The following is a 17,421-nucleotide window of genomic DNA, read 5'->3' on the forward strand; positions in this document are numbered from 1 at the left end:
CCCCCTGGAAAACCCCTGCATTGTGTTACATGAGTGCGCAGGCCTGCAGCAACAACCTGTGGCTCGCGCTCGTCAGTGTGTGTGTGAGAGAGAATTTACGCAAAATTATTTGAGCTTGTATGTATTTTTTTTTTTCTGCGTAAGGATTTTCACTCGACCTTGGTGCTTAATAAAATATCACCAAGGTCTCTTCACTAGAAGACGGCAACACACACAAAAGTTTGCTCTCTTTCATTCATTTTGCTCTACAGCCGACCCGCGTCATGCCTGTGCGGTGACGTCACGGCCGCACAGGGGACTCGCGGACCAAGAGAGGTGGAAAAAAAAGAAACAAGTAGTCGAGGCGCTCGTGGAAACAGGAAGCAAACGGGGGAAAGCCAAGCAGAGATTGTTGTTGTTAATATAAAATAAATAAAAAAAACCTTCCGAGGGGAGCGCTCTGTCTTTTACCTCCCCGTTATTTTGAGCTCTTTAAACTGACAGTGTAGCCAGTCCGTTGCTTGGACACCGCGCTCTGAAGGAGGGAAGCTCGCGCGCTTCGCGCCGAAGTGGATGGACCTGATCGGGGTTTCGGTTTATTTGCCCTCCCTCACCGTCCACCACGCTGGAATGAACCCCCTCTTTCTATTACCGTATTGTTTTAAAGGCAGGGCGTGACATTCCGCCGTTTAAACGCGGCCCTGGTCGATTTTACTGGAGTATTTTGACGTTTGAAGAAGTCTTCAGTCCGTCTGACAGGAACGGTGTAACGTTACGCGCAGCCAGCCTGAGCTAACGCGAGCTAGCGACTTAGCTGCTAATGTCAACTAACATGGAGGGAGAGGTGCATGTGTTACATAACAGCCAAAACGCAATTAAACCACCGACTTTTGACACCCAGCAAGCACAGTTATGGACGTGAATTAATCTCCAAAGAATAAAAACTGCCCATAAACACATTTATTTGGGAGAGATGGAGTCGAACCCGCTGATCAGCGGTAAGTTTTATTCCACTTCAAGGAGGTTGGACATGGAGGAGTGATTGCATTAGAGTTTAATAAAGTGCTGGTTAGTCAAATGATGCTAAACACATTCACAACTCGCTCTGTTTTATTCACTATTTATTCGTACACGCTGCCTAATCCTGGTGTGAGTCAGAACGTTGTGTACAAATCAATGTGATTGTCCAAAAAGTATTAAGGGACCGTATTTTGACACCATATTTTGGTCAGGGTGGGTTAACATACCTTTAAGAAGCCAGATGCACTTCAGCTGTGTTTGAGTAAATGTTTTGCAAGCCAAATGTCTGGTAGTATGTCTACATGCTGCTGTTTCTGAATCAAATAGTGTTTGGCAGACTTGATTGCCTCCTGGTTATTTCTGAACTAATCAAACATCAGCTAGTGTAATTTTAACAGAATTGCATTTGATTGTTTTATTGTGCATTAAATATTTAGATTTTGAGCTGTCAAACGAACTAGTTTTCAAGGGTGGATGTTTGTTCTTGTATTTGGAAAGGTGGTTTATAAATTAAGTGATTTAGATTATTATTATTATTATTATTATTATCATCATCATTTGCTCCCTTTGGTGTAATGTACAACAAGCCCTTTATAATTACTCTGAAAACTTTAAATAAAATGCATAAGAACTTGTTTGATTTGACGATTGTGCAATGCATATGTCAGCATTTCTTTACTGTGTTTGTATAAATGAAACCAATGTCATCTGATATTAACCAGCAGACCTCATGTAAACCCAAAGAGACCATGTGGACACCTTGATGACCCACCAGGAACTGTCGTGAGCCCTACTTAAAACAAGTGTATGTGTGTTTTTTAGGGATTTGTTTGGTAATTTAGCTCTGGATTCATTCTGCTCACATCACAGTCCTGTCTGGCTCTCTCCTCTTTTGGGATGCCAATTCATTCATTGGCTATAAGTCATCATGCAGTCTGAGAACTCAAGATAATTGACTATTGAGCATTGAGGTCCCTGAACAGTCTTAAGGCAATAAGGTCCGATGGGGAAAAACAGATCTGTGTTGTTCAGTGCCGGTCTTTGTTTGCTTTTCTCAGATGTACAGGCTGATTTATGAGGCATTAGACCAAGGCAAGCTGTGCAGTGTTAGTCCCTTGATTAGTCATACTGGAGCTCCTCGACTAAAATGTAACACTGCAAGGAAAATTAAGGGAATAATCAACATGTAAATAAGACAAATGTGCATCTGATTCTTTGGTTCAGGCTTCACTATGACATTTTTATCTTAATACAGTGATCCTTTGGTTATTTTTTACCAGTATCTTCTGATGCCATATTTTTTTTAATGATTATTCACCATTGAAGTATATGTTGTTATTCATAAAATCTTTGATGTGTTATTGTGCTATTGGGAAAATCAAGCTGTTTGTTTTACTGGCCTAAACAGTTCAGTTCATTTTAAAAAACACAATTTATTATACAGCTACATTATAAATGGCGTGCTACTCATTCTTTTCACACAACTGGCTTTGTGTTTTTTCAATGGCTGTTTATTTAAGAATACACCTATGATAAAATTCAGTTTTAAAAGTCAGTCATAGTATTTTAGTATTACACTATTAGTACTATTTGTATAACTCTGACTGTACTTAAAACTAATTGATTGATTAAGTGAATTGAGACATTGCAAACATTATAATGTACAAGATTAATTTTGAACTGAATAGTTGATGAAAACTATTCAGATAGGTTGCTATAATAAAGGTAAGACATGTATAAGAAAGTACATTTAAAGGCTCATAAATAGAATTAGCTGACTAAAGAAATCTGATATCTAAAATATCCAATATTGATCGATACAATTCAGGAAAACAGTCATTGTTGACATAACTTGTATGGTACTGATATTATCGTTAATCTATAGAAAATTACATTTTGCTCACGTTTGTGTTCATTTTACAGTGTAGTTATATTTCATTATATGTTTATTACTTTCCATATTTTATTCATTTTTAATTAATCTATTTTAATTGATTGCTTAAAAATGTGTATATTCAGACATCTCGAATGTAATATTTTGTTTATGAATAACAGTGAGAGGTATTCTTTGTTTGCTTTTATTGGTCAAAAGATTTTCAAGCCGTGATTTTACATTTTTTGTAGAAAATGTCAATTGCTAATCGTCTACACGTTCTCAATGCATAATTACTGTATGTACAGTATATCTAGTAGGAAGAGTAATGGAAAGAGATGTCTTCACAACTTCTATTTTGGGGTCAACCTGTATGGAAATGAGTAATTTCAGCAGTCTGAGGGTCTCTCGCAGTGAGATATTGATTTGATGAGTATAAGAGTGGATAATGTGCCAGTAGGCACATCAAAAAGTATGCCATTTAAATCCTGAACTACAGTTTTTGTAAAACCCCCTGTTTGCCTCAGTGTGTGTGCAGCTGTACAAGCTGCCCACAGGATATTCTTCTGGTGTTTCAGTCCTAGACTGATACCATTTATTAAAGACATTTTACTGCTAATGAATGCACTCACTCAATCACTTACAGCTCGATTTAATGACGGAATTAATTAATGAGATTTTATGTGCTAGGTTAAAATGGAAAGGGGTTCCCTTCATTGTCATCAGCAATTCACTGCGATTAATTTGGTTCAGTGTGCTTAAAGGGTGGCAGGGTCTTTTTTATTCCTTAGAAACTGTTGCTTAAATGCTTTTACCATGGTGATCGTTTCTAAGGTGTTGCTTATGAGTTACGTAAATGGAGGGGGGGGGGGGGGGGTAATAAGGTTAATTTGCATTCTCAACATGTTCTTCCTGAACTTGTGATACACGTCCTCTGCTGACGGTGGCAGCATTAATTCTCGCCTGTTTTTTCCTTGATTTCACTGCAGATATAATGTTCACTCTCCATTTATGCTCGTCTACTCAATCCAACCATAAAGAAAGAGGATTTCATTTACTACTGAGGATGTGAATTTGATTTCAGTGGATGTAGGATTCTGTTAAATCCCATAAAGGCTGTTTTTTCTAACATGGCTTCAGTTCCAGAACATACTTTTCATGACAATGAGTTCTAGGTATATTTGATGCAGTATTTTTAGAAACAGCTAGTAAAACCAATATCTCTTGTTTTCACAGCACTTATGGATTTATGGGGTAATATATTTTACAAGCAGGCCTTATCACAACTGAAAGATACTGTATATTGGTGTGTATTTCAGTGAAAGCATTAGTAATTGCAGGTTGTTTTATGTTTATTTAGTACTAACTTGAGGTTTTTCAATTCGTACACATTGTTAACATGATACTAAGCGCCAGTAGGTTACAGACACTGCCAATTTATCATAGTCTGTTTTTTGTGCCCCATAGCAATGGATCCGTCCATTACATTGTGGCAGTTCCTGCTACACCTACTGGATGATCAGTCTCAGAAGCACTTGATCTCCTGGACATCTGGGGATGGGGAGTTCAAACTGCTGGATGCCGAGGAGGTGGCCAGAGTCTGGGGGCTGCGCAAGAACAAAACCAACATGAACTATGATAAACTGAGCAGGGCACTTCGTTACTACTATGACAAGGTATGTGCAGGACTAACTATGAATGGTGTGAATCAAAGTAGGGCTGCACGATTATGACAAAAATCATAATTGTCGATTATTCCCTTGAAATTCTAATTGCGATTATTAATTACGATTATCACAATTTACATTGAATAATGTTTATACCATTGTTTGATGCAACTGCATGCCATATTTTTATATGGAAATAAACAAATTGAAAACTGAGAAACTTGTATTGCTTTTCTATAGTATTGTCTCAAATGTCAACTATAAATCGGATTGTTTTCTTCTTTAAATTATAAAAAAGTAAAAATATGAATGGTATTATAGTGTTACAAAAAAAACTTAAATTAAAATAAGGGGGAAAAACCCTTAAGATAACATGTAGAAAGAAAATAACACGTCTTAAGCACGCAGAATAACATAAGTGGATTATGAACGATTAGTTGACGCTTTGAATGATTACGTAATTGTGGCATCCATAATTGTAATCGTGATTAGAAATTCGATTAATTGTGCAGCCCTAAATCACAGACCTAATCGGTTCATTTTATATATACATTACTGTTTAAAATGTTGGGGTCTGTAAGATTTTTTTTATTATTATTATTTTTATTCTTCACAGATACAGTAGTGTTCAAAAGTGACAGTAAAGACATTTGTAATTTTTTAGAATGTTTGCATTAAACTGATCCAAAGTGGCATTGAAGTTTGTTTTTATATATTTATATTGAATAATTTTATTTTGATTTTAAGCATTAGTATTTTGCATTGTGGAAGTAATGAGGTGTGTTTCCTGAGCAGTAAATCTGCATATTTACTGTGCATTCACACCGACGCCGGCGAGAGCATCAAAGTTACTGGAAGTCATTCATTTTCAATGTGAGCCAGTGGCGGGGCGCGTCTTGGACGGTGTGGGCGTCAATGAGAGTAGAAGTCAGGTCAACTTTATGGTAATGAGCTATGAAGCGGTTGGGCAGCAACCAATCAAAATGTAGAAGTGTAGAAGCGTGAAACAAATAACGCGTTCTACGGAGTCACTAAAAGGTTAGCTGCTTGCTAGCGGTAGCCTGTTGCATTACAGTACATGAAAGTTCACTTACCACATACATAGAGTAAGGAGAAATGTCTGATAGGATGATTTGCAGATCCTGAGCACCAATGACAAACATCTAATCTTGTCAAAAGGTGTAGTAAGTACTGCTGTCCATAGTATAGAGTCCTTGTGATTGCGAATCTCGAAAGTAAAAGTAAAATGAAGAGCGTGCAATCGAAAGTGGTTTAAATAGCAGCTCCCTGATGCTTGCAATTTATATACAGTCACCTATACTTACCCAATGATATAACTGAGAGAAAAAGTATTGAAATATTTTTTTTATCCTCCCATCTTGTAGGTTATTTATTCCCTTTAGGGGTTCCATAGTACACTTAATTTCCTTTCCGAACGCGGAATTGGGATGCGGCGGATTGCGGGAGGCGGGGGTTGGCAGATCACGATGTCAGATTAAATGGTTAGTTCATCCAAAATAAAAATTAGTGGTGCATGCGCAAAGCTGACCTCATACGTTATTCCACCGGAGCTAGATTCAAGTTATTATTACGTTTTGAATATTGGCATTTTTCTTACAAAAATGCATCCATTCGCTACAGGAGGCCTTTGTTCACCCCCCGGAGCCATATGAGACTTTTTAGACACTTTTATGGAAGGCCACTTTTCATTTCATGTCTTTTTGACTAAAGGAATGCAACACTCGTTGGGTGCCATGAAACTTTTTTTAATATAACTCCGACTGGATTCGTCTGAAAGAAGAAAGTCATATACACCTCGGGGGTGAGTAAAATGCAGCCTAATTTTCATTTTTCGGTGAACTAACCCTTTAACATTGTGATGTCTGTCAGTTATCGGTGATGGACGATGACATCGCCTATCGGCACAAACCTAAATAAGGGAAAATAACACTGCATAGTGTATACTGTATAAATTAAATATAGATTTTTATCATAGCTGTTTTGTTATTTGATGATCAGTAATGACAACAGCAGTATGTATAGGCAGCTGTCCCTTTAAGACCTGATGCATGGATCCGATATAATGATAGACATATCAGAAGAGGATTCAGTTCAGTGTTCCCGCGCCTTCTGAAATGTGTGTGCACGCTTCATGCGTGTGCGGCTGTGCATGTAGAGAACAGGGCATAGTAACAAATCGAGTTCCCTTTCGCCTTTTATCTCTGGAATTGTTTAAAGGTGCCATAGAATGCAAAAATCACTTTTATAAAGTGATTGAACGCAGTTGTCTGGCCACAGTGTGTGAAAACAACCAGCCTATAATGGTAAAAATCAACTCACTCATTGTTTTATAATCCCAAAAAATCATAAACGGTCTCTCCACACAAGCAGTTCCAGACTAAGACGTCATACTCGGTTGTGCAAAGATTGCTTCTGAAAGAAGGATCGATACCAACGCTTTGTGCGCAAACGTGCAGACTCCAGACAAAGTAAGCCTCACGCATCATATTTTGTTTTACAAAAGAGTTTCCTGGCTCTCTGTAAGTCTAATGTTGCTAAAGCTACCATTGTCTTTCCCTGTTTTCACTAATGCTGTCTTCACGTGCTACCAGAATAATCGTGAATAGAAATTGCGTTTGGAAGCAATGTGAGGTCAGTAATACGGTCACCATCAGTTAAACCGTAACACCGGTGGTATGCCTGCGAGCATGAGCTCTTGAAGCGCCGTACTCTTCTGAGAAGGGAGGTGGGAGCATCAGCTCATTTTCATTTAAAGGGGACATACACATAAACAGTGTGTTTTGGCTCATACCCTAAAAGTGGCAATTTCCACAAGCCAATAAAAATTATCTGTGGGTATTTTGAGATAAAACTTCCCATACACACTCTGAGGACATCAGAGAACAATTTAAAATATTGTATCAATGCACCTTTGTGGCACCTTTAAAATTTGTTGCTTGTGTAAATACGAACAAATGATAAACTTTAACTCTATTATGGTTAAATTTTGCAATTAATCCAGGGATCGAATGCGTGCCGTACCGTGGGGCTTGGTCCGTACAGATCACGGATTAACTACGATCCGTATAACCACTAGTGTTTTGTAAGTTGAGTTTTGGGATTAGATTAGGTTAGTATTTAAACTTGAACACACTAGTAAATATATAACAAATGGCTTTTATTTGTTTATTTCATTAGCAGACATGTATCTTTAAGTTCTTTCTATCTATCCATTTCTTACTTTCACATTTAAAATATTTCATGAGGTTAACTTACACCCTAACGTTACTTGTGGTCAGTCTGCACAAGCTCAACATGCTTGTTTCCTTTGCGGCTCCTTTGAACACAAGACTAAGCGGTCAATCATCAGAGCATCCACAGATCTTTCTACAGCATTGTTGGCAGGGCGGCCAGAGTAAATTTGAATGCTCTCGTCGGAGGTGGTGTGAACACATGGTTAGAATGAGGATCATGACACTGAAGACTGGAGTAATGGCTGCTGAAAATTCAGCTTTGTATCACAGGAATAAATTACATTTAAAATATTTTCAAATAAAGAAACAAATTGAAAAAATTACATTTGAAATTAAATTGAAAAAATAACAAAAATAGCACGGTGTCCGTCAGAAGATGTCAATGTTTTACTGTCATAAATGTATTTTTTTGTTGTTAGCATAACTGTTGCAAATAAACATACATTTTATATTTAACGTTTTTTTAAATATGCTATATAATATATAAAAGCTAATATATATAAAACTTTTAAAAAAATAATATATATATATATATATATGTATATATATGTATATATATATATATATATAATCCTTTAGATGAGTTAATCCTTTAGATGAGTGTGTATTGTATATGTGTATATATATATGTATATATGTGTATATGTATATATATATGTATATATATATGTATATATGTATATATATATGTATATATATATATATATATATATATATATATATATATATATATATATATATATATATATATATATATATTTTATTCTATTCTATTCTATTCTCTTCTATTCTATTCTATTCTGTTCTATTATTTTGTTTTATTGTGTTCTTTTGTGTTTCTGCTAATAGACACCGTACTGTGTTGTCGCGGGAACATGCCAGCTGAAGATTATGAGGAAGTTAGTATGTAGATTTGTACAGTGCTGCCCAAATGACTACATAATGGCACACATGTGCCCTGCTCACTCCAATATCCTCACTCCAAGGGATAGGGATGCTCACTTCCATTTGGAATTTGCCTTGTGAACCGTTCGGTACCAATTTTCATAGCAACACACCCCCATTCACAATATTACTGTTTTTACTACGTTTTTAATTAAATATGTGCAGCCCTAGTGAGTATAAGAGACGTCTTTCAAAAACATGAAGAAATCTTACCAACCCCAAAGTTTGAACACTAGTGTATATAATTGATATACAGTAATACAATTCAGTGATATTAAATAAATGAAATTAAATGATGTTAACCAGTTAATGAGCCTGGACAATATTTTGGTCCATCACTAGTATTTATCCATAAATAAATATGAATAATTCTGGGATTTTTACTGCCTAACTACTATGTAAAGGATAGAAAAACTTTTAAGATTGGAGCATGATTTAATGTTTAATGTCGAGTGCATGTTATTGTTATATTTATAGCTTTTCAACAAGCTTTCATACTTCCACAGAATATTATTAAGAAAGTTAGCGGCCAGAAGTTCGTCTATAAGTTTGTGAACTTTCCGGACCCCAACTCTGCTGATGGGCTGAAAGGACCTGAGGATTCCCTGGGGGCCACCATGGGGGAGAAATTGGAGCTGTCCATTCAGACCAAATCTAATACCGGTGCTAACAACACCAACCCATGTCTCTCCAAGAGCCTGCAGGTTCAGCGCTCCTCCCCTAGCTCAGTGCAACGCAGCTCCCGCAACGATTACATGAAGTCTGGTCTCTACTCCACTTTCACTATCCAGTCCCTACAGACGCCCTGCAAAACTACATCCAAATTCATCAAAACGGAGCATGTCCTGAGTGACAACAGCCCCAAACCTGCTCCTCTGGACCGCACAGTGCATGAGGTCAGCTTCTTTCTGGTTTTCATGTTTTTGTTTTGGAGCTGATGTTTTTCATTCTGCAATAAATCCTCTCATATGACATGTGACATTAAATTAGTTATCAACAGGTTAAAACCTGCAAAACCTTGTGAGATGCATTGTGTGTAAGGTATTTGATTCACATTGATTATGTATTATGTATATGTTGCAGATGCAAATGTGTCAGACAGAAGCACAGCAGGGAACTGCTCAGGTGCAGTCGAGTATGGAGAGCAACAATTTGCATGTGATAGTGACCCACCCCTCCCCATGTGCTACACCCGCCCCCAGCCCACAGACGTCCTCTGGATCTGCCACTGCAACCATGGTATGGATTTGCTCTTTAGCTCTCAGCGTCTTTAAATGCTTAAAGCTGTGCCATTTTAGCACAGATGATGGTGTCAACAATGTTTGGGAATCGTGTAAGATTTCTTGCTCTAAGCAAAATTGTCAGTCTTTGATCTCTTAATGTGATGTCACTTATGGCAGTAGTGTTCATTTTGTTTTTTTGTTTTTTTGGTTTAGTCTTAGTCGTGTGTCAAATGTCCTTTATAGTTTTTATCATATTTAATCAACCTATTCTGTTTTTTGTTTAGTCATACAGCCAAGTATGGTAACCCATACTCAGAATTCGTGCTCTGCATTTAACCCATCCAAAGTGCACACACAGAGCAGTGAACACACTCACACCATGAACACACACCCGGAGCAGTGGGCAGCCATTTATGCTGTGGCGCCCGGGGAGCATTTGGGGGTTCGGTGCCTTGATCAAGGGCACCTCAGTCGTGGTATTGAGGGTGGAGAGAGCACCGTACATTCACTCCCCCCACCTACAATTCCTGCCGGCCCGAGACTCGAACTCGCAACCTTTGGATTGCGAGTCTGACTTTCTAACCATTAGGCCACAACTTCCCCAAAACTAAGTCGTATTTTACTCTGGCTGCATAATGGTTAAACTGATAATCACAGTTTTTTTGCTCAGAATTATTACTATGATTACTGATCATGATTGTTGTCATTTGAGAATGTACATCAGAATTATTGCACTTTTACCCATAAGTACCCATAAATGATCACACTCTTTACATTATGAAAACTGGTAAACCTCAAAAACAAAAACAGTAAATTTCTTAATATTAACTTATATTTTCAAATTATATTCCCTTTGTTTTTTCAATTAAAACAATAACAGTGGCACAGAGGTGGTGAAAGTGCATTTATTCAGCAACCACGATCACAAACATAGTTAAAATCCATGTTTGAATTTATTACGGTCAGCATTCTGAGGCCTTGTGTGTGTTTTAAATTTTTTTTAACTAGTTTTTAGTCTCATCTTTTTTTTGTCAACAATGTTGCAAAGAAAAGGTTGTCAATTAATAATTTTCTTCATTGTTTTTGTTAATGAAATTGCATTGAATAGCAGTCATTGTTAGAAATTGCGTCAGTCAACCAAGCCCTTTTCCCAATGAACAAAATAAAGCACAACATTTTTATTGTTGCAGTTAAAAATGTGTAACACTATGGAAGAAAATGATTTACAAACTAGTCATTGCTCATTGAAGCACTCATTGAAGCCTCCTGAAAATTGTTCATCAGATTTATAAAGCTTATGCAACCGAATTCCTGGAAAATACCTTAAAGATCAGCTAAACAGCTTGCAATCCAATTATTTGACACCATGTTAAATACTGTTATTATTAAGAATTATGTGCATAAAATGTTGTTTTGAATTCATTCCACAGAATACTCAAGCACAGAAGAGCCAGAATTTGGGTGACCCACCCCAGATCTACCTGTCCGATCCCAGCTCTCTGACCTCGCTCATTCCTCTAGCTCATGGAGAATGTGTCGTCAACCCCTCTCAGCCTGTATTTGTGGTCATAAAGCCTTTGCCTGTTGGACTGCCCAAAGAGTCCAGCCTCCCGCCTGAAGAAGAATTGCTGGAGATTGTCGATTTGGATGACAAAACAGATGTTGAGGTGAGCAGATGTGTCAATTAGAAATCATTCAGTGTACATCATCCAAAAAATATTGAACATGTTTGGTTGCAATGAAATGCAGGAGTAATTTAGCATTTTATTTATTTATTTTTAGCTTTTTATTTATTTTATTTTTTTATTTGCCATACTCAGCCAGTGTCCACAGTGCCTGTCTCTGGAGTTACAGATGCCCCAATCTCTGTGGATGCTCCATCACCCTGCGTGGAGCCGGTGGCCCACCCGGTTGGAGAAGGGGAGGTAAAAGAGAAGCCTGAGCTACCCGGTTAGTCAAACATTCATGTCATTTATGCATTAAAAAGACATTGAACTCAAAAGAGCTGGTGTGGCTTGTAGCAGTTTGTTTTTAGGTTTGCAGTTTATGAATTGCAAGCAAATCTTTGTATTAGTAGAAGTTCATTCATTAGCGTTTTAGTTTTTAAAGTTATAAAAGGGACATCAGTTAAGTTCCATTTTAATATTGGTTGTCTGGCAATGAAAAACAGCCTACTGTTAAGATAATTAACTACAATACCTATCAAAAGTTTGGGATTATTAAGATTTTTTTTTATGTATTTGAACAAAGTCTTTTATGCTAACCAAGACTGGATTTATTCAATCCAAAATACAGTAGAAACTGTTGTTTTAATATTGTTAAATATTACTACTATAACTGATTTCTGTTTTTAATATATTTAAAATGTAATTTATCTCTGGCACAGCTAAATTTCCAGCAGCCATTACTTCGGTGTTCAATGTCACGTGATCATTTAGTAAACATTCTAATATGCTGATTTTGGTCAAAAAACATTATTATCAATGTTGAAAACAGTTGCACTGCTTTATATTTTGTGGAAACGTGTATAATTTTTTTCAGGATTCTTTGATGAATAGAAAGTACAAAAGAGTAGCATTTACAGTGGAAAAAATATTTATTTGATCCCCTGCTGATTTTGTAAGTTTGCCCACTTACAAAAAAATGAAGGGTCTGTAATTTTTATGGTAGGTTAATTTTAAAGGATAGAGACAGAATACCAACCCAAAAATCCAGAAAAAAATACATTATATAAAGGTTAGAAATTGATTTGCATTTCAGTGAGTGAAATAAGTATTTGATCCCCAAGCAAAATATGACTTAGTACTTGGTGCAGAAACTCTTGTTGGCAATCACAGAGGTAAGACGTTTTTTGTAGTTGGTCACCAGGTTTGCACACATCTCATTCCATTTCTTCCCCTCAATGTGGTGAAGTCGTCTTGTACCCTTAGCAGAAAAAACAGCCCCAAAGCATAATGTTTCCACCTCCGTGCTTGACTGTTGGCATGGTGTTCTTGGGGTCATAGTCAACATTTCTCTCTCTCCAAACATGGCGAGTCGAGTTAATGCCAAAGAGCTCAATTTTGGTCTCATCTGACCACAGCACTTCTCCCCAAGCAACTTTAAACAGGCCTGTACATGTGTCTTCTTGAGCAGGGAGACCTTGCGGGCGCTGCAGGATTTCAGTCCATTGCGGCGTAGTGTGTTACCAATGGTTTGCTTGGTGACTGTTGTCCCAACTGCCTTAAGATCATTAACAAGCTCCTTCTGTGTAGTTCGGGGCTGATCCCTCACCTTTCTCATGATCATCCTTACCCCATGACACGAGATCTTGCATGGAGCTCCAGACTGAGGCCGATTGATGGTTATTTTGTAATTCTTCCATTTCCGAAAAATCACACCAACTCTTGTCTCCTCACCAAACTTCTTGCTGATGGTCTTGTAGCCCATTCCAGTCTTGTGCAGACCTACAATCTTGTCTGTGACATCCTTTGACAGCTTTTTGGTCTTGCCCCTGGTGGTGTGAGAGGTTGGAATGGAAGATACAGATTTTGTGGGCCGGTGTCTTTAGCCTCGTTCAGACTGTCAGCCCAAATCCAATTTTGTGCATATCCGAATGGAATCTGATTTGAATAACTGACTGTCCACACAGTGTATCGCAATGGTTCATTTCCGATTTGTGTGTCCATACTACGGAATGTGCTTTGGTTTCTATGGCAATGGCGTTGTGTTGTTATGCCTACCCTAGAAACAACAATAACAGCAATACAGTTCGCAATACAGATGTTATTTTACGACATGACAACATGCCGCCATCGCAGCTGCGCTGTATTATATTTTGTCTCGGGAGGCAGCATCAGAAACGCAGGAAGCTGGAATGTGTGGCTTTATTCCACGCTGCTGTCTCTGCTACTCAAAGAGGTGCATCTACTGGCAATATATTGTGTTTTTCCACTTGACTTGTGCCTACTCTTCATTTCTTTGTAAGTGGGCAAACTTACAAAATCAGCAGGGGATCAAATAAATATTTTCCCCAATGTATTTGAAATCGAAATCTTTGGTAACATTATAAATGTCTTTATTGTCACTTTTTATCAATTCAATGCATCCATGCTGAATAGAAGTATTTATTTCCCTAAAAAATTTTTTACTGCCCCCAAAGTGTATATTACTTGGTAGAAGAGTTGTTTATTGTGATTATTAATAATAAATTAATTATCAAATGACAATAACTTTTATCATATTGCTAATCCTACCTTTTTTATAAAAGCAGTAAGCCACTCCAAGCAATCCTTTGCAGTTATTTGACATGGTTATAGGTGAACAAAACCTGCAGTGCGTAAAAAAATCAATTGTCAATTTTAGCCTCTCATTCAAAACTGTTTTCAGAGGACACCAATACTGCATCAGCCTCCCTCCCAGCGAGCACGCAGGAAGTCCAGCCTCCTAAATCAAAGAAGCCACGTGTGCTGGAACTGCCATCCTCGTCTACGCTGCTACCCCCTGGACTCTCGTTGGATAAGGTCAATGCAGCGGTGAACAGCCTTCTTGCTTCTGGCAGTGCCACAAACACCTTAACACCCACAGTCATCACCTCCCATGCCCTGGTGAGCCATTCAGTTCAGAATTGTGGTTGTTTAAAACATGCTAACATTTAAAATGTAAATTTTTGCCTTTTAAATGCATTTAATTCTGTTAAAAATTAAGTTGTTGTTGCACTATTTTGTGCAATTGTATTATTGCTGCTTGCAATTGCATTACTAAGATGAAACCCACATGAAGACATTTCAGAAAATAATTATTTTAAGCAGTTGACAGCCCTGATTTCAACACAATGTAGTCTTTTACCACATAGAAGGCACAAAGAGATGACTGTTAAATGACTGAGTTTCAGCATTATCTTACAGTCTTTCAGTGGAGTCGTGCTTGGGTGTTTTTAAGAGCTAGATCTCTGTTTATGCCATACTTTTGATAATTATCAGAAAAATTTTTTTTTTTTTTTTTTTTTTTGTCTAAGGCAACAATAGCGTTTGTGAGGTATGAATGGATGCTTCACATGTACCAAGCTCTTATTCACACAGTCTCAATGTGATTTTTAACAAAGCCAGAGCGATATAAATGCTTGTGTTACCAGATAACCAAGAACAAAGAGATGCAACACAATGACCTTGTAAAATGGTTCATACACACACACGCATGCACAACCTCTTCAACTTCCTCTCTCTCTCTCTCTCTCTCTCTCTATTTCAGACTCCAGTGCTGCTGACACCGAGTCCGCTGCCATCAACCATACACTTCTGGAGCACGCTCAGTCCAATCGCTCCACGCAGCCCTGCCAAGCTCTCCTTCCAGGTGAGACTTCCTGTCCACACAGTTTCCGTCCACAGCATGGCAGCAGCACACCATCTGTCTCCTCACACTCCCTCGGCTCATTGCATGGCTGAGAATTTACTCCCTTCCCACTTCATTCATTACCATCAAATACATTACAACATATACATTTTATGTATTCCACCTTTTCCCAACTTTTAAGATTGCCATGGTAAACAATATCTTATTTACATTTGTGCATTATAGACACTTTTATCCAAAAAGACTTCCAATAGAGAAACATAAGTGATTTTTTCACAGAACCAACCATATTCCTATGCAGTGGCATGTTTATTAGAAAGCTAGATTAGGAAATAAGCTGGAAAGAAGCTCATGAAAGAGAGTTTTTCTTTATTACCAAATAGTCTTGTAATAATTTAAAATTCTGAAATACTATTTGGTTTCGTCGTGACTTGAATATGAAACTGGGTGTATTACATGGAGTATTTTTTGGATGATAAATGGTTTGGTAAATTCTGAATGGATGAGCTACATTTCAAAATGTTAAGTAAGTTATCCAGCTATTTCCACACATGTGACCACACATTTGAATTCTGTTATTGTGCCTTTACATTAATACTGCATTGCTACAGTGCAATAAAACCGTAAACTTTGATTAAGCTAACGAGCTAATAATTTCAATGCTCTGCACTGCAGGAAATTCACAATGTTCTCTTACGCTTCTTTCTTTAGTGGACGTCAAATCTTTTGTGCTTAATTTTGAGAAAGTGTTTGTTTTTGTTAAACTGTTCCTCAGAAAAGCATGTGAGCATCCTCTGCTGGACAATAGCAGCAGTGCAGGGTTTGGAACATTTCTACATTGTTATTTTTTAGAGGAACAGGTGCATTAACCTAATCCTACATAAGTGGCCTCCTGTCTGTCTTGGTAGATGTTCTTTTTGGACTAGTTTATATTTTTATTATAGGGCAATGGTCTTTTAATATTTTCCAGTTTATTAAGTAATCCATATCAAGTATCAGTACCAGCTGAGTATTCCAGGTTATTAGAACTTTAATGTTCCATTTTAAATGCATTGCTGTTAATTTGCACATTCATTTATACTCAAAGGGGTCAAAAGTATTGTCTGTGGCAAGGTTATTATCATTAACTAAAACAAAATGTGTATCTTTCCATTACTTGAAGTGCAAAACATATTAGCTGAAATAAAGTGTTAAACTATTATAAAATCTTAAAACCGCATTTCTTTATTTTTTGTGTAGTTTAAGTAGAAGTACTAAAATAAGAGAAACTAAATAAAAAAAAAACTAAAACCTAATAAAAACAATATAGACATTTTTAAGAAAACAATACTAACAAAAATGGCAAACAACTAAAATTAAAATGAAAAAAGATAATATAAAAAATCTAATTCAAAATATTTACAAAAACTAACTGTAAATCAATAATACTAAAATAACATTGGTCTGTGGAGACGGATAGCATGCCATGAATACGATACATATAATAAAAGTAATAATTTAATAGTCAAGCTTAAGTCCTAATTAATACCTTCCTGTTATTCTTACAGTTCCCCTCCAACGGAAGCAATCAGATCCAGATCCCAGCACTGAGCGTGGACGGCCTGTCCACACCTGTCGTTCTCTCCCCTGGACCACAGAAACCCTAACTTTATTTTAATTCCCTTGTCTTCTGCCATAGCCATTGGCTCCTCCACAGCCAATTAAATGCTGAGGACGGCCAATGAAAGTTGGGACACTCCATAACAAGTTCTTCTGTGAGTTGGGCGGGGCCCCTGCTCCAGTGACGACTCGGCAAGAGGAGTGCGCTCTCAGCCGTCCTTCACGATTGGTTGACGGAGCAGCCCGATTCTGTTCTTGATGGTGGCATTTGCATAGACTATTTGATCTTTTGTTTTTCCCTTTGCTTTTTATATGATCATCAACGGTTATTTATTTATTTCTGATGTTTCTTGGTGCATCGTGAGATGCTCGTTCCCAAATGCTCATGTGAATTTGGAACTCTGAGATCTCACTTCAGTTGAGTTATGGACCAGACAAGTTATCCTTTGATTGAATCAAGGCATGAAATGCCATTTACTTCACAGACGGAGTATAGCTTTCTTAAAAACTTTTTTTTTTTTTTTTTGGAA

The 17,421-nt window shown here is 37.3% G+C and overlaps 1 protein-coding gene across 1 annotated transcript; it reads left to right on the forward strand.

The window, feature by feature from the left end:
* Positions 1–218: 218 nt before the first annotated feature.
* LOC109095354 (ETS domain-containing protein Elk-1-like) lies at positions 219–16,962 on the forward strand. The gene is made up of 9 exons (XM_042776206.1): positions 219–977; positions 4,340–4,548; positions 9,245–9,634; positions 9,822–9,977; positions 11,392–11,628; positions 11,782–11,911; positions 14,330–14,547; positions 15,191–15,292; positions 16,840–16,962. Exons 1-9 carry the CDS (start codon positions 953–955, stop codon positions 16,936–16,938), a joined length of 1,566 nt encoding a protein of 521 aa, XP_042632140.1. The 5' UTR covers positions 219–952; the 3' UTR covers positions 16,939–16,962.
* Positions 16,963–17,421: the final 459 nt, after the last annotated feature.

The sequence above is a fragment of the Cyprinus carpio genome, chromosome A19 (assembly GCF_018340385.1).
Source record: "Cyprinus carpio isolate SPL01 chromosome A19, ASM1834038v1, whole genome shotgun sequence".
Lineage (NCBI taxonomy): Eukaryota > Metazoa > Chordata > Actinopteri > Cypriniformes > Cyprinidae > Cyprinus > Cyprinus carpio.

Excerpts from the sequence above, each read along its gene's own strand:
- LOC109095354 (XM_042776206.1), top strand. The coding sequence starts at position 953 with ATGGAGTCGAACCCGCTGATCAGCG. Across the intron at positions 9,635-9,821 it reads TGGACCGCACAGTGCATGAG|ATGCAAATGTGTCAGACAGA; the intron begins GTCAGCTTCTTT and ends TATATGTTGCAG. Across the intron at positions 14,548-15,190 it reads TCATCACCTCCCATGCCCTG|ACTCCAGTGCTGCTGACACC; the intron begins GTGAGCCATTCA and ends TCTCTATTTCAG.